The 26,619-nt window shown below is 40.4% G+C and overlaps 1 protein-coding gene across 3 annotated transcripts in view; it reads right to left on the bottom strand.

Annotated features, from left to right (window-relative positions):
- Nucleotides 1-513: 513 nt before the first annotated feature.
- LOC142660679 (RNA-binding protein 4B-like) overlaps nt 514-26,619 on the bottom strand; it is a 40,425-nt gene continuing 14,319 nt past the window's right edge. For 2 of the 3 annotated variants that reach the window (XM_075837417.1, XM_075837418.1), the window contains exon 3: nt 22,216-22,973. In XM_075837417.1, coding sequence (XP_075693532.1) covers nt 22,387-22,973 — 587 coding nt within the window. In that variant the 3' untranslated portion in view covers nt 22,216-22,386. Of the gene's footprint in view, nt 5,366-22,215; nt 22,974-26,619 lie in introns of those variants that run through there. The other variant, XM_075837419.1, reaches the window with a different exon arrangement.

The raw sequence follows: 26,619 nt of genomic DNA, 5'->3' as shown, positions 1-26,619 counted from the left end.
CTGCTCGCCCTTTCATCAGCATTTCTAACCTGGCTGTGTCCATTTGTAAGTATGGCCTTTTTCGGTGTTTTTGTATATGTCCCTGTGTTTTTATCGGTTCAGGAGGTATACTATTAGATGAGAATAAGGACCCTTTTACACCGGCCAATTATCAGGCAAACGAGCATTCACAGTAAACAGGGCAACGATCAGCCGATGAACGAGCAAACACTTGTTCATCGGCTGATTGTTTTGTTTTAAATGCCGAAAATATTATCGTTCTCGGCAACACATCGCCGTGTAACAGGGATGTGATGCCAACATAATAGAAATGTATGGGGACGAGCGATCGTCGTAAAGAGCGCTCGTCCCCATACTAGTTCCTTGTGAAAGGAGCAAACGAGCGCCGATCAACGTCGGGCCGTTTAAGAGTACTTTAAGTTGTTTGAGAAGTTAGTTGGAATGAACTTTGAAAGGAAATCATAGAAACTTAAATGGAAACTAAATTTAAATTTGCAAAATGAACACACAAACTTTCAAAAAAGCTCTTTATTTTTTAGGAAAAAGAAACACCAAATGTTAGCATATTTAACATTATATGAAATTTTACTGCACATTACTTTCTCTTCTTTTACATTTACTATAGTAGAAATACATGCATAATAAATTCCCAAAAAGAGCAAACAAAAAGTAAAATTAGTAAGATAAATTTAAATATAATATGCACACAACCTAACATCCTTTTCCTATAACTGGTGATGTGATATTTTAAACTGCTATATCAGATTTGAATTCACATTTTGAGGGGGGTTGGGAAGCTTAACCCGTTAGTGACCGGCCCATAGTCTTTTTACGTCGGTCACTAACGGGCTTTATTCCGATGACATAGACTTTTTACGTCGCGGCATCGGAATAAAATAGCGCCGCCGGGGGGAGGTTTAGCTCCCTGCTCTCAGCTGCCGGAGGTAGCTGAGGGCTTGGAGCAGTGACTGGGGACCGCTGTTTGCAGTCCCCATACCGGCGATCGCCGGTATTCAACGAATACCGCCGTTACAATGAATGTGCCGATGCAAATGAGGTTTTTATCTCCTCTCACCATGTATGTTTGGTGAGAGGAGATAAAAAAAACGCTTGTTAGGCCCCCTGCTGCCACCGATCGTGTCCCCCGTCCCTAACTACCGGGAAAAAAAGAAAAATGGCGCACGCATGCGCTGTCAGTGTAAGGCAGCTATTCTGCCTGTACATAGAAACTGATCAGGGACCCTGATAATTGGTCCCTGATCATATGGTCACTGTGATATACCTATCACAGTGACCATAGTCCCATATTTACACAATACAGCACAGGATTTGTGCTCTTTCCCTCCCTCCTCTCACTGTAGTTGATCTGTGAGAGGAGAGAGAGAAATACTATACAAATCTTGTGCTGTATTATACTGTAAAATACACCACATACTTGCCAGTGTTCCGATATTATCCGTATATTGTCCGTAACTACCCTAATTACCCGTAATCACCCCAGATTACCTGTAATTACTTGTTAGCTCCGTAATTCTTTTTTTTTCCCACTGAATTAGTTTTAGTTGCTGTAATTAACTGCGGTTTACCGTATTTTTTTCAGTTAGTGTGGTGTCTATATTATATATATTTAAAAAAAAATACAAAAACAAATTAAAATACAAAAAAAAAAAAAAATGAACTTGTTAGTTTAGTGTTATAAAATAATGAACCGCAGAATGTTCTCTGCAGAGCAGGCATACGCCATGCTATGCTCTAGCGGTTCCGGCAGTGATACGGACACTGCGTCAGAAGCAGAACTTGGCTCAAAAAGCGACAAGTTCCGCTTCTGCCACTGGACCCCCCAGCCCTATGGCGGTGGACGCAGCTGTCACCGGTGTAGGGTCAGGAGCAGGGCCTAGTACTCCAGTCCCTCCCGCAATGTGGGATCCTGCAGTTTCTTTCTCCCCCCAAATTCCGCCATTTACAGCGACTCCAGGCATCAACTCTGATGTCACAAATTTTACCCCCTATAATTTTTTTAATTTGTTTATAGGCGATCAGGTCCTGGAACTAATCGTCCAGCAGACAAATTTATACGCAAGGCAATTTGTCACCCAAAATCCCAGGTCTTACTATTCCAGAGGATGGATCCCCACAACCGTCTGTGAAATGAATTTTTTTTGGGGAATTACACTAAATATGGGGATAGTAAAAAAACTTCTATCCACTCCTACTGGGCTACCAGCGCTATCCATAGCACCCCTGTATTTGCTGCTGTCATGGCCCGAACGCGCTATGAGACTCTAATGCGCTTCATGCACTTCTCGGACAACTCCCAAATCCCCCCCAAGAAGTGACCCAGGCCATGATCGCCTCAACAAATTGAGACCCCTCATCTCCCTCCTATCTAAGTTTTTTTTATAAATTTGTACACCACGAGGACAAAAAATAGCGGTAGACGAGTCCCTTATGTCCTTCAAGGGCCGTCTATCGTTTGGCCAATACATCCCCTCCAAAAGAGCCCGATACGGAGTGAAACTCTATAAGGTGTGCGAGAGCACAACGGGCTACACCTGTGCCTTTTTTATATATGAGGGCAGGGACCGCCACCTTAATCCCCCAGGATGCCCAGAGGATATTGGCATTAGTGGGAAAATTGTCTGGGAACTCATGGTGCCATTCCTACAGAAAGGGTACCATGTGTGCACCGACAATTACTACACCAGTGTCCCCCTGTATAAGTCCCTCCATGCTGCGAATACAGGGGCCTGTGGGACGGTGCGCAAAAATAGAGTCGCCTTCCCTCAACAACTGGTGTCCAGGCGACTAGTAAGGGGTGCGTCACTCATTCACCAGTTGCTCGCTGTCAAATGGAGTGACAAAAAGGATGTGTACATGCTCTCCACCGTGCACGAGGACACCACAGTGGCAGTGAGAGAGAGGGGCGCTACCTCTGATAAGAGGAAACCGGTCTGCGTGGTGGACTATAACAAGTTCATGGGGGGAGTCAATCTATCTGACCAGGTCCTACAACCGTACCTGGTCAAGCGCAAAACTAGGGCCCGGTATAAAAAGGTAGCGATCTACCTCATCCAGATGGCTACTTACAACAGCTATGTGCTCTACAAGACCCAGGGAACGCTCAGTTTCCTCCAGTATCAGGAGAAAATTATAGAGCACCTCCTGTTTGACTCCCTGGAGAATCATGTTCGCTTTACAAAGAAATCGGTCTTCAAACTCATACTTTTATGAAAAAAGTGAAGTTTAATTTTTTTTCACCTGCTATGTATTACATTTAGCAAAAAACTGTGGGGTCAAAATACTTACTATACCCCTAGATAAATACCTTAAGGGGTCTAGTTTTCTAAATGGGGTCATTTATGGGGAGTTTCTATCGTTCTGGCAGCTCAAAACCTCTCCAAATGTACATTGGGGCCTAAAACATTTTCAAACAAAATAGGAGTCCTGAAAGCCTCCGGTGCTCCCTTCCTTTCGGGCCCTGCTGTGTGTCCAGGCAATGCATTAGGGTCACAATGGGGGCATTTTTGAAAACAGGAGAAACAGGGTGATAGATTTTGGGGTGTGTTTCTTCATTCTTATGGTCGCTTTACACAGAAATCGGTCTTCAAAGTGATACTTTTATATAAAAAGTGATTTTATTTTTTTTATTTCACCTGCTATGCATTAAATTTAGCAAAAAACTGTGGAGTCAAAATACTCACTACACCCCTAGATAAATACCTTAATGGGTCTAGTTTTCTAAATGGGGTCGTTTATGGGGAGTTTCTTTCGTTCTGGTAGTTCAAAACCTCTCCAAATGTACAGTGGGGCCTAAAACATTTTCAAGCAAAATATGAGACCTGAAAGTCTCCGGGTGTTCCCTTCCTTTCGGACCCTGCCGTGTGTCCAGGCAATGCATTAGGGTCACAATGTGGGCATTTTTGAAAACAGGAGAAACAGGGTGATAGATTTTGGGGTGTGTTTCTTCATTCTCATGGTCGCTTTACAAAGAAATCGGTCTTCAAAGTGATACTTTTATGAAAAAAGTGAGATTATATTTTTTTACGCCTGCTTTGCATGAATTCTTACAAAAAAACTGTGCAGTCAAAATACTTACAACACCCCTTAATAAATACCTTAAGGGGTGTAGTTTGCAAAATGGGGTCACTTGTGGGGGTTTCCACCATTCTGACACCTATGAGCCTCTGAAAACCTGGCTTGGTGCAGGAAAACCAAATGTACTTCAAAATGTATAAAATTATTACTACATTTGTAAGTCTTCTAAAGTGCTGCCAAAATAGAGTAAATATATATGTAATAAAAAAAATTGTACAGTATGTGTGTACATATGTGACATATTGCCGTTAAAAATAGGGAAAAATTATAATTTTTACAAAATTTCTTCAATTTTTCTATTAATTTCCGCAAATCATATCAGTCTACTTTTACCACTAAAATAAAGTACAACATGTGACGAAAAAACAATGTCAGAATTACTTGGATATTCAAAACTTTCGCAGAGTTATTCTCTGATAAAGTCAGACATACCAGATTTAACAAATCTGGCGTGGTCATTAAGGTCCAAACAGGCCCTGTCATTAAGGGGTTAAACAGCAAAACCAATTTTCTACAATACAAGCCTTAACCCATTTTTAAGTTAGCAGAACTAATCAGTACAAATATAGCCTTTCACGGAAAAATACACACAACCTACAAAAAAGTTGGGATTTGCTGTAAATTGTGAATTAAGCTGGAAGAATGTTTTATAAACTAAATAGGAAAAAACCCACACATTAATGTTATACAGTTAAAAAAGGAAATGTATTAGGTTGCTAAAGGGGTTGTCCCACCATTACATCTTATCACATATCCACAGGATGTTTGATTGCTGGGGGTCCCTCCACTGGGACCCCTATCATTCACAAATTTGGGACCAGAGTCCCGTTTGAATGGAGTGACGTTCACACGTGTGCGGTCCCTATCTTTATTCTCCATGGGGCTGAATGAGATAAGGGAGTACATTAAATGTCAATAATGTAAGTATGGCCAAAATGAATTATTTAAAGGGACACTGACCAAAACGAAACGTTCCCATATGTAGCATTATGGTATTCCATGTGTCAGTCCCTCACCTGTTATTTTTCTAGCAACTTCTATCTCTTCATTAGTGACAGTTTTCATGCGTCCACATTTGGGCAAATCCAACACTAAACCAGTTTCACGAAACTTGGCAAGCAGTTTGCAAACTGTAGCATGGGAGATGGGTGGTCTCGTAGGGTGTCTTGCATTGAAATATCTGCTGCAATGACCCGGGTACTGCGTTCACCAGACATCAACACAATTTCTTACCCCGCCTCACGTGTTAACCTCTGCGACATGTCAATGGCTGTAAACAAAGAGAAGCTTGTAAATAACTCATGAAAGAATAAAGTAACGTTAAAACCAAGCACACTATTGTTTTTCTTGTGAAATTCTCGATAAGTTTGATGTGTCACATGACCCTCTTCCCATTGAAAAAACTAAAGTTGGATACAAAATGGCCGACTTCAAAATGGCCGCCATGGTCAACACCCAGCTTGAAAAGTTTCCCCCCTCCCATATACTAATGTGCCACAAACAGGAAGTTAATATCACCAACCATTCCCATTTTATTTAGGTGTATCCATATAAATGGCCCACCCTGTATATCAGACTGGGAAGGTTGTTTAGCAGCAGTGTGAATCAGGCTCGGTGACATGCTTTCTCTACTTGACTTTATGGAGATCTGTATGTAACCCATCACAGGCTTCAGATACCACTGATACTTGATACTGATATGTTCCGGTCACACAGGTATAATGTAGAAGAATATACTGCAGCCTCCCTGTCTGTATACATATGGTTTCTGAGCTTATGTAGGAGAATAAAGAGAGCGAATGATAATCAGTGTCCCCCAGCAAGCAGAAATGGTATGGCCTTTAACTGGTCATATGATGCTGTGCTTAAGAATCATGGGATTGATGGAGCAGAGAAGAAACAACTGGGGAAATCTAAGAATCAAGATGGAGGCTTTTTTAAAGAACAGACAAGGCAGCAGTTCAAATAGTAAGTACAGTATATATAGAAGTGTAGTGTGTGGTATACAGTCAGGTGGGGAATGCAGACATGGAAAGTTGTGTTTCCACTGGAGGTCTTTTTAAATTTGGTGTGCAGATATTACATGCTTGTTTGAAAACTAAATTTGTCCCGATAGTGATCCTCCAGCAGATAAATCTCTAGATTGATATAAGAAGCTGAGAGATTTACTATCCAATCACATCTTTTCATGAAGAGCTATACTTAAAATCTAAAAAGATGTGAGACTATATTTACGCCTATGGATCTTTCAGTAGGTTTATAATTGAGTTCTTTATTTTATAAAAAAAAAATTGGGACGATGCTAATTTAAAAAAAAAATTAGGTTGAAAATCTTATTACAAATGCGAATGGAGATCATGACTGAGCCCGAAGGAACCTAAAAAAAACAAAAACTCAGTTTTTCGTGGTATATATTTACTTTACATACACATACTATATGGATTAAAGATTATCTTTTAAACACCCAAATTATTTCTCTCCTAAGTATATATACATCACACCAATATCAATGATAAAAGAAATCAATAATTGCAGAAAATAATTTTGGCTAATAACACAGTGGCAACAGGACAAACAAAAAGCATACGTGCCTGAAAGCTGATCTGTCACTGGATTTCACAATACAAACTGCACACATTAACCCCTTTGGCCTTATGGGCCAGGCCAATTTTATCCAAATCTGACATGTCACTTTATGTGGTAATAACTTTGGAATGCTTGTTTTTTCCAGAGATTCTGAGATTGTTTTTTCGTGACACATTGTACTTTGTTAGTGGTAATAATTGGTCGATACATTCAGTGTTTAATTGTGAAAAACACCAAAATGTAGAGAAAATTAGCAAATATTAACATTTCCCATATGTCTACTTTATGTTGGCATCGGTTTTTAAAGTCCTTTTATTTTTCTAGGATGTTACAAGGCTTACAACTTTAGCAGCAATTTCTCACATTTTCAAGAAATTTTCCAAAACCCATTTTTTACGGACCAGCTCAGTTCTGAAGTGGCTTTGATGGCGCTATATATTATTAGAAACCCACCCCAAATCGACCAAGTTTAAAAACTGCACCCCTCAAAGTATTTAAAACAGCATTTAGAAAGTTTAACCCTTTAGGCGTTTCACAGGAATTAAAGCAATGTGTAGGTGAAATTTACAAATATTTAGTTTTTTTGCCGAAATCTTATTTTGATAAAAAAAATTCTGTAACAGAAGGTTTTACCCAACACCATATTTATTGCCCAGATTATGCCGTTTTTGGAAATATCCCACATATGGCCCTAGTGTGGTAATGGACTGAAGAACAGGCTTCAGAGGCAAAGGAACACCTAGAGGATTTTGGGGCCTCCTTTTTTTTATTAGAATATATTTTAGGCACCATGTCAGATTTGAAGAGGTCTAGTGACACCAAAACAGAGGAAACACCCCCAAAAAGACACCATTTGGCAAACTACACCCCTCAAAAAATTTATCGAGGGGTATAGTGAGCATTTTGACCCCACAGGTTTCTTGCTGAATTTAGTGGAATTAGGCCGTGCAAATAAAAAAAAATTTCCACTAAAATGTTGAATTTGTTTTCAAGGAATAAAGCACCCCAGTACCTGTAAATTTCTCCCGAGTACAGCAATACCCCATATGCTGTCATAAACGAACGTTTACACAGATGGTAGGGCTCAGGATGGCAGGAGAACTATTTGGCATGCAGACTTTGCTTGATTGGTTTTTGGCTGCCATGTCGAATTTGCAGAGCACCTGAGGCACCAGTACAGGGGAAACCACTTACAAGTCACTCCATTTTGGAAACGAAACCCCTCAGGGCACTCATCTAGTGGTGTAGTGAACATTTTGACCCCCACAAGTGTTTCATAGATGTATTAGGAGTTGAAAATAAAAAAAGAAAAAAAAAATATGTCGTTTTTGTTCCCAATTTTTAATTTTCACAAAGGGTAATAGGAGGAAAACCACCACACCATTTGTTACTCAATTTCCCATATGTGGCCCTGAACTGCTGTTTGGGCACATGTCAGAGCTCAAATTGGAAGGAGCACCATTTGGCTTTTAGAGCACAGATTTTGCTGGATTGGTGTTCGTGCACCATGTTGCATTTGCAAACTGCACCCCTCAAGGCATTTTTAACCCCTTAGTGACCAGCCTATTAGGCCCTAATGACCAAGCAATTTTTTTCGTTTTTCTATAGTCTCATTCAAAGAGCTATACATTTTTTATTTTTCCGTCGACATAGCTGTATGAGGACTTATTTTTTGTGGGATTAGTTGTGCTTACTTTGGGGTACATATAATTTTTTGAATAACTTTTATTAACTTTTTTTTTTGGGGGGGGGGGGGCAGAAAAAAAACCTGAAATTCTGTCATTGTTCTATACGTTTTAAATTCACACCGTTCAGTGTGCGGCGTAAATAACACGTTACCTTTATTCTATGGGTTGATACGATTACGATACCAGATATGAATAGGTTTTTTATGTTTTACGACTTTTGCACAAAAACACTTTTGAACTAAAATTATTTGTTTTTGCATCATCGCTTTACAAGAGCCATAATTTTTTTATTTTTCTGTCAATGTAGTGATATGAGAGTTTGTTCTTTGCGGGACAAGACGTTGTTTTGATTGGTACTGTTTTGGGGTACATGGGACTTACTGATTAACTTTTATTATTACTTTTGGGGGGGCAATGGAAAAAAAATAGAAATTTCGCCATTGTGTTTTTTTTTTTTTTACGATGTTCATCTTGCGGTTTAAATTACATATTAACTTTATTGTTTGTGTTATTACGGTCGCGGCAATACCATATATGTGTACTTTTATTTATTTTATACACTTTTACTAAATAAACCACTTTTTATGGGAAAATGTATGCAATTTTCTACGGATAAATGAAAATTACTCTTACCCGTAATTGGATTTTCCGTAAACCTCCACAACGGCACTCACAAGAGGATTCCCCGCCTATCAAGGGACAGGAAATAACATGGACACAGAAATAAACTGCCTCTCCTCTATAACTTATCCAGTAATAACTAAGTACCTCTATTCTATATTTATAAAAAATATAAAAAAACTTGGGAGGGAAAATCCTGTGCCGTTGTGGAGGTTTACAGAAAATTCAATTACCGGAACTTGTAATTTTCGTCTTTTCCTGGCACCTCCACAACGGCACTCACAGGAGGAATAAGAGTGTTTTGAATTGAGGGAGGGACAACTGGCGAAAGGACTTTACGCCCAAAAGACAAGTCCCTGTCTGACAAAACATCTAATTTGTAATTGTAAAGAAAGTCAAGGGGTTAACCCAGGTAGCAGCCTGACAAATGTCGTCAATTGAATTGAAAGCCCCTTCAGCCCATGATGTGGAAACTGCTCTAGTAGAATGTGTCACTGGGGCCGATACATTTTTGTTTTGGTAACAAGCGGAAATTATCATTTTAATCCATCAGGCAATAGTGGATTTACTTGCTGCTATTCCTGTGTTTTTCCCTTGAAATTGCACAAGGAGATGGTCAGTCTTTCTGAAGTCAGCAACTCTTTCTAGGTAGCCAAGAACACATCTTCTGACATCTAGGTGAGGGTATTCCTGTTCTTTGCTGGAAGATGGGTTGGGAAAAAAGGAAGGTAATGAAATTTCCTGTTGACAGTGGAATTTCGATACGACTTTTGAAAAGAAGGAAGGCTGGTGTCTTAACATGATCCTATCAGGAAAAACTGTACGGAGCTTTATAGGAAAAAGCCTGCAATTCTTCTTGCTGTTGTAATTGCCAGAAGATGGTTTTAAATGTTAGAAGTAGGGCTGTGTAATTAATCAAAAAACAATCTAAGGCCTTATTCACACGGAGGTGTCCGTTTTGCGCGCGCAAAAAACGCTGCGTTATGCGCGCGCAAAAGGTCCGTGTGTCATCAGCATATGGTGCGCGGCTGCGTGATTTTCGCGCAGCCGGCATCATGATGACACTCTGGTTTTATGTTTACAAACAGAAAAGCACGTGGTGTTTTTCTGTTTTCATTCATTTATTTTACTGCTGTTGCGCGAAACACGCGCGGCACGCGAAACACAGGCAAATATAGGACGTCATGAGTTTCACGCAGCGCACATACGCTGCGTGAAATTCACTGACAGTCTGAACGGCCCCATTCATTAAAATAGGTCCGTGCGACGCGCGTGAAAATCACGCGCGTAGCACGGACTTATAACACGTTCGTGTGAATAAGGCCTAAATCTAAATTCAGCGCAATTTAATCGACATCATCTTGCAAATTTCGTTTCTATCAATTATTTTTCCCGGTTTAAACTGTATCTGCATCTTCGGGACGCAAATACAGTTGAATCCAATGGTATCATTCACTATGTATCCCCGGAAGCGAGGTAGTGACATTATCGTGCCTGTCTGCACCGTGCTGCACAGATAGGAGGAGCAGAGGGATCTCCACTCGTCATTGGAACGGGTTAGGGGAGTTATGTATATTATTATTTTTATCAGGTACTAGTGGGGGCATTATACAGAGTGGGGGCAGCTATAGGGGACTTTATACTGTGTGGGGTGCAGCTATAGGGGCACTATACTGCGTGGAAGTCAGCTATGGGGGCATTATACTGTGGGGATGCAGTTATAGGGCATTATACTGTGTGGAGGGAAGTTATGGGTGCGCACTTATGGGGGCATTATACTGTGTAGAGGGCAACTATAGGGGCAATATACTGTGTGGAGGGCAACTATAGGAGCATTATAATGAGAAGGGCAACTATAGGGGAACTATACTGTGTGGGGAGCACTATGGGGGCAATATACTGTGTGGGGCAGGGAGTATATTATATACAGTAGTATAGAGAAGGCTCAGGGAATAAATATTAATTAAATGGCGTAGAATGCAAATAGGGGGTGTGGCCTAAATAATCGTAATCGAGGTTACATGTTCAATTAATCGTGATTTTGATTTAGTTCATAATTGCCCAGCCCTAGTTAGAAACCTGAGAGAGATGTCCGACATCGGTTCAAAGGGAACACCTGAGAGTACTCACAATACTAGGTTTAAGTCCCAGGGGGTACTGTAGAATGGACTACTGGATGTAGGCGTTCAGAACCTTTTGATAAAAGAATTTTCAGCTAATCTACAGTCCAAAACATTCAGAGCCGATATACGCACTTTTAAAGTGCTGGTTTTTAGGCCTTTTTCCAGGCCTTTTTGTAAAAAGTCCAGGATTAATGCAAAGCTAGATTTAGAAAAACCATCCCATCTATGCTGAGAAAAGGTGATGAACTACTTCCAGACTCTTAGATATATTTTAGAAGTTACTTTCTATTGGCTATTTTAAATAGTTGAAATGACACCATCTGAAACCCCATATTTTTTAGGATCATTTGTTCAACATCCAAGCCGTCAGCAAAAGTTGAAGAATGTTTAGATGACAAACTGGTTCCTGAGATAGAAGATCCGGTTGGGAAGGAGGAGACCAGTGATTCCCTGCTCCCAGCTGAAGGAGAAGAGGAAACCAATATCTTCTGGCCCAATGAGGAGCAATCTTAATTACTCTGGCATTCTCTTCTTGGATCTTTGTTAACAGCCTTGGTATCAAGGAAAATGGAGGGAAGGCATAAAGAATAGTTCTCGGACAATTCTGGGACAGAGCATCTACCTACACTGGATTGTCCTTGTGTGGAATAAAAAGCTGGGACTTGATTCTCTCTTGAAGCAAACAGGTCTAGATCTGGTATCCCCCATTTCTAGGTGATCCGGCTGAAGATGTAAGGATTTAATTTCGACTCTCCTTCCTTCAGAGAAACTCAACTGAGAAAATCTGCTGTTATGTTTTCTTTGCCTCTTACATGAACTACTGACCGGGAAAGGGTGTTTTTTTTTTCTGCCCAGCATAAGATCTGCGCTGCTACTTGGTAAAGAATTTTGCTCCTGGTTCCCCAGTTTGTTAAGGTATGCCACGGTGGTTACGTTGTCTGATAGGATCTTTATATGTCTCCCCTGCAGAGAAGATTGTAAAGCCCAAAGCGCCTCTTTTACTGCAGACCGCTCCATTAGATTGGAAGCTCTTTCCATGAGAGAATTCCATAAGCCTTGGACCAGAGAAGAGGATATGTCGGCTCCCCAGCCCCGACTGCTGGCATCTTTCGTGACCACTAGTTGAGGGCTTAGTCTCCATGGGACTCCTATCCTGAGATGACCTGATATTAGCCACCAGTTTAGCAATATTCTTACCGCCGAAGGAACCTTTACCCTTTTGTCTAGGGAAGATTGGTCCTTGTCCCACAGAGAGGAAAAACCGCTGCTACAGGGGTCTTGAATGAGTTTGTGTCCAGGGGACTGCTGGAATAGTTGAGGTTAGGAGACCTAAAACAGTCAATCTCTCGGATGGAGTGGTATCGTTTTCTACAGAAGAGAGAAACTGACATGTGTTACTTTATGTGGTAATAACTTGGGAATGCTTTTACCTATCCAAGCGATTCTGAGATTGTTTTCTCGTGACATGTTGTACTTTATGTTAGTGAAAAAATTTGGTCGATAAATTCAGTATTTATTTCTGAAAAACCCCAAAATTTAGAGAGAATGTGCAAAAATTAACATTTTTGTAAATTTAAACGTATCTGTTTGTAAAACAGATAGTAATACCACACAAAATATTAACTAGTTAACATTTCCCATGTCTACTTTATGTTTGCATCGTTTTTTGAACGTCCTTTTATTTTTCTAGGACGTTACAAGGCTTAGAACTTTAGCAGCAATTTCTCATATTTTAAAGAAAATTTCAAAAGGCTATTTTTACAGGGGGCAGTTCAGTTCTGAAGTGGCTTTGAGGGCCTTATATATTAGAAAGTCTCCATAAATCACCTCATTTTGAAAACTGTACCCCACAAGATATTCGAATCAGCATTCACAAAGTGTTTTAACCATTCAGGCATTTCACAGGAATTAAAGCAAAGTAGAGGTGAAATTTACAAATTTTATTTTTTTTGCCGAAATTAATTTCTAATACATTTTTTGTACCACAGAAGGTTTTACCAGAGAAATGCAACTCAATATTTTATTGCTCAGATTCTGCAGTTTTTAGAAATATCCCACATGTGGCCCTAGTGTGCTACTGGACTGATACACAGGCCTCAGAAGCAAAGGAGCACCTAGTGGATTTTGGGCCCCCCCCTTTTTTTTTTGGAATATATTTTAGGCACTTTGTCAGGTTTGAAGATGTCTTGTGGTACCAAAACAGAAGAAACACCCCAAAAGTTACCACTTTTTGGAAACTACACATGTCAAGGAATTTAGCTAGGAGTATAGTTAGCATTTTGACACACAGGTTTTTCGCTAAATATATTGGAATTAATCTGTAAAAATGAAAATCTACTTTTTTCTGAGAAAACATAGACATTTTTAATATTTACAAGGAATAACGAAGAAAATGCACCCCAACATTTGTAAAGCAATGTCTCCCGATTACGACAATAGCCCATATGTGGTAGTAAACTGCTGTTTGGACCCACAGCAGGGCTCAGAAGGGAAGGAGCGCCATTTGGATTTCGCTAGAATGGTTTTCAGTGCCATGTCGCATTTGCAACGCCCTGGAGGGACCAAAACAGTGGAAACACCCCAAAACTTACCCCATTTTGCAAACTACACCTAGGGGTTTAGTTAGCATTTTGACCCCACAGGTTTTTCGCAAAATATATTGGAATTAGTCTGTGAAAATGAAAATCTACTTTTTTTTTTCTGAAAAAAGACATTTTTAATTTTTACAAGGAATAAAGAAGAACAACATTTGTAAAGCAATTTCTCCTGATTAGGGCAATAAGCCATATGTGGTAATAAACTGCTGATCGGACCCATGGCAGGGCTCAGAAGGGAAGGAGCGCCATTTGAATTTTGGAGCACAGATTTTGCTGGATTGGTTTTCGGTGCCATGTCGCGTTTGCAATGCACTGGAGGGACCAAAACCGTGGAAACCCCCCAAAAGTGACCCCTTTTCGGAAAGACCCAAGGAACTTTTCTAGTGGTATAGTGAGCATTTAGACCCCACGGGTCTTTTGCAGAATTTATTAGAATTAGGCCACGAAAAGGAATATCAAAATTTTTTCCACTAAAATGTTGAATTTTCTCATTTTCACAAGGGATAAAAGGAGAAAAAAAAAACAAACACTTTTTATAAAGCTATTTCTCCCGAGTATGGAAATACCCCACATATGGTCATACGTTTTTTTCATTAGAAATGAATTAACCCTTTCAGGACTGATCAATGTTTTGCTTTCTAATTTTCGTTTTTCACTCCCCGCCTTCCAAGAGCCATAACTTTTTTTATTTTTCCATCAATAGAGTGGTGTGAGGGCTTATTTATTGCGGGAAGAGCTGTAGCTTCTATTGACACCATTTAAAGTGCCATAAAATGTACTGGGAAACTGAAAAAAAAATTCTTTGCGGATTGAAATTGGAAAAAAATCTGATTACATTTTTTGGGGGTTTCGTTTTTACAGCTTTCACCGTGCGATAAAAACGAAAACTTTACTTTATTCTGCGGCTCAATACAATTACGGTGATACCAAATTTATATACTTTTTTTTATATTTTACTACTTTTACAACGAAAAATCTATTGGTTAAAATAAAAATTGTTTTGTTTCATCACATCCTGAGAGCCGTAACTTTTATTTTTCGGTTAATTGAGCGGTGGGAGGTCTTATTTTTGCGGGACGAGCTGTAGTTTTTATTGGTACCATTTTTTGGTACATAAAAAGTGATTAAAAAGTTGTATTAATTTTTTTTTGAGAGCTAAGGTGACAGCGATTTTGGCGGTTTAAATGATTAAATTTTTTTACGGTGTTCACTGTGGGAATTAAATAATGGTATATTGTAATAGTTTGGACTTTTACGGACGTAGCGATACCAATTTTGTTCATTTTTCAACATTACTTTAGGTTTTTTTATGAACTTTTTTTAAAAAAAATCTCACTACTAATAACTTTAATTCTTCTACACATTTTATTAGTCCCCTTAGGGGACTTGAACCAGCGATCATTGGATCGCTGGTACAATATACTACAATACTAATGTATTGCAGTATATTATTTTTACAGGCTTCTGTAACAGCGCGATCGCTGTACCTGTCCATTAGTCCCGGGTGTCAGCTGTAATACAAAGCTGACACTCGCAGCGGATAGAGCGGGCTCAACACGTGAGCCGGCTACGTACATCAACCCCCGCACCATGACGTGCTATTAAGTTAATGCACGGCGGATGGTTCAAAGTTAAAATTGCAATTTTCCACTGATATGCCATTTTAGTGCATATGTTGTGCCCAGTTTGTGCCACTGAAGACAAATACCTAATAAAACGTTAAGAGGGTTCTCCCGGGTATTGCGATGCCATATATGTGGCCGCAAACTGCTGTTTGGGCACGCTGCAGGGCTCAGAAGGGAGGGAGCAGCATTTTGCTTTTGGAGCGTAGATTTTGCTTAGTAGTATTTCTTTTTGGGGTATTGCTGGTATTTCAGTTTATAATATGGGGGTGTATGTAAGCTGGGCAGAGTACATCAGGGCATAATAAGAGGGTATAATAATGGGGTAAATAAATAATAATTCATAGATATGTGGCCAGTGTCGCACTGATAAATGGTGCCCAATCTTATCCGCATTTGGAACACTGCACATATCGCATCGCCATATTCTGAAAGCCAGAACTTTTATTTTTTCACCACCGGAGCTGTGTGAGGGCTTATTTGTTGCGGGTCAATCTGTAGTTTTCATTGGTACCATTTTGGGGTACATGCGATTTTTTTGATCACTTTTTATTCCATTTATTTGCAATCCTGACCAAAAACCAAGAATTCTGACGTTTTTTAGTTTATTTTTTTGCGGCGATCACCGTACGCTATAAATGAGATTGTTACTTTATTCTGTGGGTCGGTAAGATTATGGCGATACCATATGTATATAGGTTATTTATGTTTTGCATCGTTTGCGCAATAAAATCACTTATTTATAAAAAAAAATATTTTCTGTGTCGCCATATTCTGAGCCATAACTAATTTTTTAGTCAAAAAAGCTGTGTAAGGGCTTGTTTTTTGTGGGACGTATTGTAGTTTTTATAGGTACTATGTTTGATCACTTTTTATGCTTTATTTTGGGAGGGGTGGTGACCAAAAAAATAGCGATTCTGACGTAGTTTTTGTATTGATTTTTTTTGGGGTGTTCATCGCGCGGGAAAAATAACATTATAATTTAATAGTTTGGGTCGTTACGAACGCGGTGATACCAAATATGTGTACTTTTTTAACGTATTCATTTTTTCCTATAATAAAAGTCTTATTATAGGGAAGAAAGAAAGCATTTTTTGTTTATATAACTTATTTTTACACTTTTTTTAAAAACATTTTTATTACCTTTTTTTAATTTTATTTACTTGTCCCACTAGGGGACTACGAGACTTGCATCTTTGATCGCTGCTAGAGTACATTACACTACCTACGTTAGCTGTTGATGTTTTTAATAATTACATTGCTTATATTTAATTAACTTTTTAACACTTTTTGTAACACGAGGATATTACACTTTATGAAAAGCAATATGTTATATCATGTTTTATCTTTTGCACCATTGATACTTATGTCACTAGTCACTTTATATTATATGATGACAAAAAATCATTTTATTGTATACTGATTGATTGCACTGATTGTTTTGGGTTGTACCCCTTATATATACGTATGTATTCCTAACACACACTACTTGAAAATGCCTTCATAGAGGAGGTGAAATGTTGTGGTTCCATGTTGGATGAATAAATTCACTTTATTTGAGTGCTGCTTCACATTCTCTTTTTTGGATACGTAGTGTAATGTATTCTAACTGTCATTGTGACGTGACAGTCACACTGACAGGAAGCCTCCGGCTGCTCCTCCTAGGCTTCCGTACATCGCAACCCGGAGGCCATTATCTGGCCTCCGATTGCCACACCAAGCATCGGCAGCCCCCACAATCACTTAGTGGGGGCTGCCGATGTGCTTCAAACCCATTAAATGCTGCGATCGCAATCGTTCGCCGCATTTAAGAGGTTAATTGCCGAAAGCAGCGGCGATGGTCCGCTGACCGGCAAGATTGTTGTGTCAGCTGTCTGGGACAGCTGGCAGCGCGGTCTTGTCGCTCTGTGTATACACATTGTGACAGTTTGAAATAGTGACGAAAATGAACGTCCTGGTGCGGGAACTAATACCCGATCATGACGTTCATTTTCGTCATAGGTCGGGAAAGGGTTAAGAACATTTCAGATTCTGGCTGAATAGGGATATGGTAGTAGACGTCAGTCAAATCCAGTGTAACCATGCCAACCTGAAGATAAAAGATTTACTGTAGATTTTATGGTTTCCATCTTGAATTTTTTGTATGTTAAATATTGTTCGAGAGCTTTCAGATTTATTATGGCTCTTTCGGAGCCGTTTGTTTTCTTGACCAGAAACACAGGAGAATAAAACCCTTGACCTTCTTGGGACTCTGGCACCTGAATAATGACTTGCTTCTGAAGAAGTAGTAACATTTCCTTTTCTAAAGATATTTGACTTTCTGCGGAAAGACGATTCAAGGATAGGAATCTCTTTTGGAGGGGAGGCAAGAAATTTTAGTTGATAAACGTGATGTATTAGGTCTAGAATCCAAAGGGAAGGAGAGATGTTTTTCCAGGCCACCAAAAATTTATTTTTAATCTGCCCCCTACTTCTGGCATCACTGTGGAGGTTGACAGGACTGATTGTCCCTGTTGAACAGGAAATTTTTCCCTTTGCCTCTATAAGATTGAAACTTAAGACGATTCCTGCATCCTTTTATAATCTTGGCCGCCTCCATAACGATTCTTTTTCTGGTTATGAAAGGATCTCTGTTGCTGAAAAATGTTTTGTTCTACCGTAAATCTCTTCTTCTCTGCACCCTTTTCTAGGATGTAATCCAACACTGATCCAAATAGGCAGTCCCTACCAGCTTGTCCTTAGCACGAGAATCCCCAGACCAGATCATTAACCAGGTAGACCTGCTTCCTGCATTGGATAATGCAGTGGATCTAGCTGATCTGCTAGGTAATTAGAGGCCTTTTTCCACATCGGTAAAGAGAAATTTATGTATTTTCTGGGAGTGCCAGCAGCAAGATGGCTTTTCAGCTGATCGATCCAGATTGAAATTGTTCTTAAAGTACAGGTAGCCGAGATCCCGGGTCTGAACATCGATGGAAGCTTCCCATGTCGTTAATCGACACATACAGAGAAGAAAAAAAAATGGCAGCCCCCATAGAGAAGTAAAAGTAAGAACAAAGTAAAAAGTAGAACATGAGAACACAAATAAAATTTGTTAATATATTAAAAGCAATGATAAAAAAAAAAATTCATGACACCTTCCCTTTAAGAGCTTATGCTTTTTTTTATCTATAGGGTCAATAAGTAACCTCATGTCTTCAAACAGCAGAGGATTTCTTAGAAACACCTGCTACAGGTGCATCGACTCTGTGAACTTTATCCCAGAGTTCCAAATCTTCTTCCGCAAAGGGATATTTTCATTGTAAGGTATCAGAACCCGTTGATCTTTTACGGATCATTCCATTCTCTAGCTCGAAGTTTTTTTTACACCTTCTTATAGGATGAGGACAGTGACTTATAAAATTCACATTTATAGGCCACTTAGGCTGAGCAGTTTCCTTAAATAAAGCACAAACGTATCATATTAAGGTAAATTAGGAGAAGGGAAGAAGTTACAACTTTAGCCCCCAACTTAGCCCAAGAAGGGAAGGTGAAGTATAAAAGAGGGAGGAGGAACATACCAGGCCAGAGGCAACCACAGGATCTGCAGACTTGCAGGGATCCATCACATCAGAGGAAATCGACATGGTACAGAAGACACTGGAATGCACTTACCAGAAGTCTTTAATTTTGAATCCGGCACCCATTTCCAATAGGCTCTGCCCCCCGGGCTGTTCCAACCAATCCCCGCTCTCCTCCGGGCATCGGCGCCATGACGCCGACGTAATCATCATAGGTCCATGTCACATCATGTGACCAGAGACACCAAGACCCAGGAGGAGAGGGATTCCCTGCCAAAGGAATCTCCATCTGCAGAGTCAAGCCTGCGACCGAATCCAGGCTCCTATCACCGGAAGGAACCGGGCCAGGAGCTGCCTCCAGCAGTGGGCTTATGCCACAGAGCGGGAGGAAAGCCTGCAATCCACCCGCTCACTACACCAGCTCTCCGGTACCCACTGCCGGTGGGTACCGGCCAGAGACTAGACTGAGCAATAGACTTCTTTTCCTACTCCTCCACAACGAAAGAAAACGTCAATGCTTCCCAAAGGGACAGGACGCAAATGGATAAAAGGTATGGCGGAGGGGCCATTTATTTCTGTGTCCATGTCGTTTCCGGTCTCTCGAGAGGCAGGGAATCCTCCTGTGAGTGCTGTTGTGGAGGTGCCAGGAAAATTTTATTTTAGTGTACAATATGTTGTGCCCAGTTTGTGCCACTGCTGACAAATACCTCAAACTGTTAAACGGGTTCTGCCATATATGTGGAAGTAAACTGTTTAAGGCACGCTGTAAGGCTCAGAAGGGAAGGAGCGCCATTGAGCTTTTGGAGCGTGGATTTTACTTGGTAGTTCTGTTTGGGGTTTTACTGTTATAATGTGGGGGCATAAGTAAGCTGTGCGGAGTTCATCAGGGCATAAGGTGGTATAATGCAGTAAATAAATACTAATCCTTAGATATGTGGCCAGTGTTGCACTGATAATTGGTGCCCGATCTTTTCCCCTTTTTGAAACACACTCTGCAACTTTTTGTGTCGTCATATTCTGAGAACGATAGCTTTTTATATATTTTTTCACCAGCAGAGCTGCGTGAGGCCTTTTTATTTTTTTTGCAGGACAATCTGTAGATTTTATTCCCTTGTTTTGTTTTTTTTTTTTTTGCAAGCTGACGAAAAACCAACAATTTTGCTATCGTTTTTTTTTATTCCCAGTGTTCATCTTGCATAATAAAAGATATTTTTACTTTATTCTGTGGGTTGATACGATTACAGGAATACCAAAATATATGTAGTGTTTTTATGTTCTACGGTATCTGCACAATAAAATAATTTATTTTTTAAAATCACTTACCATATTCTGGGAGACAAAGTTTATTTTTCCATCAAAAAAAGCTGTGGGAGATTATGTTCTTGACGGGACATAGTTTCTGTTGGTACGATTTTGGGGTAACATGCAACTTTTTGATCACTTTTATTCTATGTTTTGCGAGGGATGGCGACCAAAAACCAGCAATTCTGGAATTAATTTTTTTCCTGCACGGTGAACACCGTAGAAAAATATAATGTGAATTGATCATTCTGGTTATTGCAGACGCAGTGATACCAAGTGTGTACTTTCTAATGTTTTCAGTTTTTTTTCCCTGTAATGAAACTCACAGGAAAAAAAGGTGGTTATTATTTTCTTTAACTCCAATCTTATTTTTGATACTTTTTTTTTTACAATGTTTTTATTTACTTTTTTTTGGTCCAGCTAGGGAACTTGAAGGCATAAAGCCCTGATCGCTATTCTAATACATTACTTACATAGTGTAATGACGGACAGCTCTAATACACTGCACTGACAGCAAGCCTCTGGGTGGGGCCCAATAGGCTTCTGTCCTTGGCAGAGTGGGAGGCCATTGGAAATCCTCCAGTTGCAACATCAGCCATCAGCACCTTACTTATTAGTCAACATTCTTTAATTTAGGCGTATTTAGTAGTGGTCACATGCGTCCAGCACTGCAATCATTAGTGCAAGTAAATCCAGTGCTAGAAGCACTAAATACACCTAAATTAAGGTGCATTAATAGGAGACAGCAAACTGAAATCAGCATGACACATCTGTATGCTGCCCCATACAGGGCAGCATTAGTATACGAGAGATCTTTAAGATCAGACAAAAAAAAAATATCTTTACAAAAGACTTTATACAGCCGTTCTGACATGGATTTTCAAAGTACACCAGCTTCATTAGGTCTAAGAGATCCATTTAATAACGTATGCACTTTGCATTGTGAAATCCAGTGACAGAAATTCTTGAAGCCTGCGCTCCACACAAACTTTGTGTCACTCTAAATGGCATTCTACTGTATCCTGTGGAGCTCTAACAACTGCAGAGCTTTCCTTTGTATCTGCTTTTATCTAACTGAAGATATTGCTTATATACATAATGCCTTTGCCTAATATATGTGCCTATGAATCTCCAAAATCTCTGCAACAGTCACATTGCCCACAACATCATCCTGGGAGGCCAGACTGGAGAAGCAGGGAACTCTGGGTAAGTAGAACTTTATCTTTTATTTCTTACTTGCGATATTTGCGGCAGAATCACAACAATTATGCCGCAAAAATCGCAACACACTGCTTTGTTGCGGGTTTAAGCACCCCATTGAATTCAATAGGAAAATCTGCAATGGAAGCACTGTGAATACGCAGCGTTAATGGACATGCTGTAGTTGAAGAATCCACACCGCAAGTAAATTTATGTGCAGTATTTTTGGCAGCATTTTTCCACAGTGTGGGGATGAGATTAGTTGAAATCTCACCCACTGCTGCTACTGTAAAAAGCTGCAGATTTTCCACAATAAGGCCTTATTCACACGAACCTGTCAGTTTTGCACGCGTAAAAACGCAGCGTTTTGTTGCGTTGCAGTTCTGTGTAGCATCCATGTACGTATGGTGCGCGTCTGCGGTTTTTATGTGCGTATGTGTCACGTTTTTTACATCAGCAAAATAAACTGAAGGCGTTTTATTTTTTCCTCATCATATCTTTAGCAACTATTGCGTGAAAAACACGGACGACATCCATGTGCTGTCCGCGATTTTTTTACTCACCCAATGACTTCAATAGGTGCGTGCTGCGCAAAAACCGCATAAGAATAGGACATGCAGTGAGATTCACACAGCAGACACATGGGGTAATAGAAGAAATAGGTCTTCTCTCATTTACATACATTCCCAACCTTGACAAAATTATACATGTCATAATTACTTACCTGCAAATGAATAGAATCAAACACTAATATATACATATTTCTTTATATAGCATGAATTGTTTAACATGCAAAAAAAAAAAAAAAAAAAACCCGAAACTTAAACACAGCTTCCGTTTAATGCGTTTTGTCAACTGAACCTCTTGTGAAAGGTAGGCATACAGAAATGCAAAACATTGTCCCAAAAAGGGCATAAGAAAGACAGAATGAAAAAGCTAACGTAAAATATCACAAGAGGGGAAGTTAAATAAAAAACCCTCACCTCCTCGGCTTAGTAATACCGCGATTGATCAGGGTAGGTATTCCGCATGTATCGTGGGGCATCGTAGGGTGTGTTTCGCAGGGGAGGGGCTAACCTGCGATCAGCTACAAATTCCTCCCCCTCGGCGGTTGCAGGAGAGCGACGTATTGGGCTTCGCTCTCGTGCACAATAGCTGGGAAGTGGAGGAGGAGGTGGTATCATATGCCTCTCATATGGAGAGGACTCCGGTCGTTTTCTATGTGCTAGACCGGGCACTGATGGAGGGGGAAGAGGCAGCCGACGATCCATAAAGGCATCATACGATGAGGGGCGTATGCGATAGTGATGGTAGTAGTCAATGAGGTTCCGGCGTTCCCGCTCATAATACACACGATCGGCGTAGGCAGCAGCCGCCGCATTGCGCATAGGGACATAAGGATCTGCGTAAGGGTCATGAGCGTAGGGCGAAGCCAGATCCATCTCCTGAGCCATTTGGTCTAATGGGCACACTCCGGACCAGTGGCCATCCTTCCCGCAACGATAGCACAGACTTCGTTCTCCCATCCCCGGCGTGACTCGCAGACGACTTGTCGAGAGCTGAACGTGCATCCGTTTGCCTTCAAAAGAGCAACAACAACCAACAAGGGTTGATAGTGAGAAGTCAGCACAGCTCCCTTAGCTAAGAAGAGCAACTACAAATATTACAATATAGACCTGGATTAATATACACAGAACAAAATAAAACATTTAAAAAGAGAACCTGTCACCTGCCCATAAATGTGCAGCTGAGTGGAGCATGTAATAGGCAGGGCTGCACAAACCCTGGGGCACTTTACAATTTTTTCAACCCTCCCCAGTTATTTAGATACCAGTAGTTTTATTTGGCGCCCGATATTTAAAGAAAAACCCCCTGAACGGTCAAGGGGGCGTGTAACATCGCTGTGACACTGTCCAATCAGCTACGGACAGTGCCACAGCTGGCGAGAGGAGAGCTTGTGCAAGCAAACCAATATCTAAATAACAGAGGAGGGTAGGGAAAAAATGTAACGTTCCCCAGGGTTTGTACAGCACTGCCTATTACACGCTGCACATGTATGGTCAGGTGAAAGGTTCTCTTTAAGGATATAAAAAGTTACAAAATACATGCTTTGCAGTACACCAGTACGTTTGTTACACTATATAAGTGTAAAGAAAATATAAAATACGTGCCTAAATTATTTTCATTATCCTTTCCATATATTGTATGCTAGTGTACTAAAAATAGATTTCAGAAATAAAGAAATAACAAACCTACAAAACTAATTTACTGGAATAAATTATCTTTGGCAGCAAGAAACTTGTTCCTTGTGAAATATCAAATCCTGAGACCCCCATTCCCCCTTACTGCACGACTGCAATCCCATAGACCTTAAACTGAGAGGCAGGGTGCATGCCCCTGGTGTTCAGACACTTATCACCTATCCTGTGGATGGGTGATAAACGTCAATTCTGAGAACACCTCCTTAACCCCTTCGGGACAAAGCCATTTTTTGATTTTTGTTTTTCGTTTTTCACTCCCCGCATTCCAAGAGCCATAACTTTTATTTTTCCATCAATAGGCTATGTTCACACGGAGTATTTTGGGGGAGGAATATCTGCCTCAAAATTCCGTTTGGAACTTGGAGGCAGATATTCCTCTCCCTGCACGCCGATTTTCGCGGCAATTATCGCACCGTTTTTCGCCCGCGGCCATAAAACAGCGAGATATACGCTTTCTCCTGCCTCCCATTGAAGTCAATGGGAGGTCGGAGGCGGAAGCGCCCGAAGATAGGGCATGTCGCTTCTTTTTCCCGCGAGGCAGTTTTACTGCTCGCGGGAAAAAGACGCCGACGCCTCCCATTGAAATCAATGGGAGGCGTTCTCGGGCCATTTCTGCCGAGTTTTGCGACGCGGTTTCCGCGTCAAAAAACTCAGCAAAATACCCTGTGTGAACATAGCCATAGAGTGGTGCGAGGGCTTATTTGTCGCAGGAGGAGTTGTAGTTTTTATTGGTATGATTGATAGTTCCATATAAATGTACTTTTAAACTGAAAAAAATTCTGAAGTTGGAAAAAACTGCGATTCCGCAATTGTTTTTTGGGTTTCTTTTTTTGCGGTAAACACGACAACTTATCTTTATTCTGTGGCTCAATACGATTACAGTGACACCAAACTTCTATAGGTTTTTTTTTTTATATTTTACTACTTTTATTGATAAAACTTTGATCTTGCGAGCTCACGCTGTGATGTCACTTACTCCCACAGTTCCTTCACCGGAGCGACGGGGGAACGACCAGACATCAACTTCAGCCGTGCCAGGACTGCTGCCGAGGATAATTGTCCTGGCACGGCTAGAGACTATGTCTGGTCATTCTCCCATCGCTCCGGTGAAGGAACTGTGGGAGTAAGTGACGTCACAGCCTGAGCTCGTGAGATCACGCTGTGAATAAAGCTGGACACGAATGAAGAGAAGTGTATGACCCTGATTGGTCAGCATCATACACTTTTCTTTACAACGCTCATTTGGTGAAACTAAAAAAAAAAAAAAAAATAAATATACGCCCAGTTGGGCATTTCCCAAAAAATTGCATAAATGTATAGATGATCAGAACTTTATCACAAACATTTTTCCAAAAAAAAAAAAAAAAAAAAAAAAACCTCAAAAACATTGGCTATTTACAACAAAGCGTTTATTAGATTAGGTAGGAGATAGGGAAGTATTAAAATGGTGACAGAGCTTCTATAAAGGGACTGTTACCAGTTTATGAATTCCCTATCCCCCAACTAATCTAATAGGCGCTTTGCTGCTGATAACTAGTGTCATTCGTTATAAAAGATGATTTGCAAAGTTCTGAGCATTTTCTAAATATGATAATGTGGCTCTAATAGCCAAATAGGAGGGGACTTTCTTTTAACTCTGGGCGGTATAATGTTTTCTGTATGACGCGGTCCAATCAGCTTACAGCTTCTCCGCCTTCCCAGCAACACAGTGTGATCATATAGTACACAGCTTCCATTACCAACTGTTTTCAACTGGCGATATCTCCGGTTGTGTCACAGCTACAACTGGCGTCATATGAAAGATTAGAATCTCCTCTTTCATATGCCACCAGAACCGGTCCACAGCCCGAGATATGGCTGTTTGAAGTGACCCCCTTTCCCTCCAGCTTTAGTTTCACAATGTGGACAGCGTCAGTCGACTAAACTATTGTTGCCAGTAAAACGACGGGCCCGGTGCACAACAGAGACAAACAAACAAACAACGGGCACCGGTTCCGTCACCATTGAAATCAATGGTGATGGAAACCTCTGGTTTCCGTTCGTGTCAGTTCAGGGTCCCGTTCTGACAGAAAGCTCAGACGCAGATGTGAATAGAGCCTAACAAAGGCATACTTGAAACTGATGTGTTATTCCATGTGGATATACAAAAAAAAAAAAAAATAGAGAAGTTAGTTATCAGCCCTCTTAAAAATACAGAACACCGCCACCGTCTGCAGCTGTGCCCAGTTACCACTGCATTCACTTCATTGAGTTTTAACAACATAGGCTGTGTTCACATCTGCGTTGGTTTCCTTTCATGGGTTCCGTTGGAGGAACCCATGTACGGAAGCCAAAGCTTCCATTTGCATTACCATTGTTTTCAATGGTAAAGATTTCGTTGCAAAATGTATTCAGTTTTTATTAGCGGAAACAATAGCGTAGTCGACTACGCTAGTGTTTCCGCTAAAAAACAGAAACCATACAGAACGGAGACAAACGGAAACCATTTGCAACGAAAGCTTTACCATTGAAATCAATAATGCAAACGGATGCTGTTTTCTGCTTATCTTTCCATTCATGGGTTCCTCTGACGGAAAGCTGCAACGGAACCCATGAATGGAAACCAACGCTGATGTGAACAGGCTCTTACTGTGATTATCCCATTGTTTGTCACAATATTACATCCTGTAAGGCCGGTAAGAGTAAATACTGTATGGTCGAGTTAGAAGCTAGTATGAAACTTCTTTTAACACCCAGACCGTAAGTACTCCCATAGACCTCAATGACAAAAACTCATCAAAAAGTTTCTAAAAGCATTGACTACCTTGCTCAGGACAGATACAGTTGAATCCAATGTCAGCTCCCTGCTCCACCATTCACTATGTAATACCAGCCATGAGCGGCCTGACACACATAGCTGAGCCCCACAGCACAGACCAAGGGAGACCTGCCAAGGGATCTCCTCCAATTGTTGTGGGAACGGGG

The sequence above is a fragment of the Rhinoderma darwinii genome, chromosome 9 (assembly GCF_050947455.1).
Source record: "Rhinoderma darwinii isolate aRhiDar2 chromosome 9, aRhiDar2.hap1, whole genome shotgun sequence".
In the NCBI taxonomy this organism is placed as follows: Eukaryota; Metazoa; Chordata; class Amphibia; order Anura; family Rhinodermatidae; genus Rhinoderma; species Rhinoderma darwinii.
The sequence above is the reverse complement of the archived record's forward strand: the minus strand, read 5'-3'. Positions and strand labels throughout refer to the sequence as shown.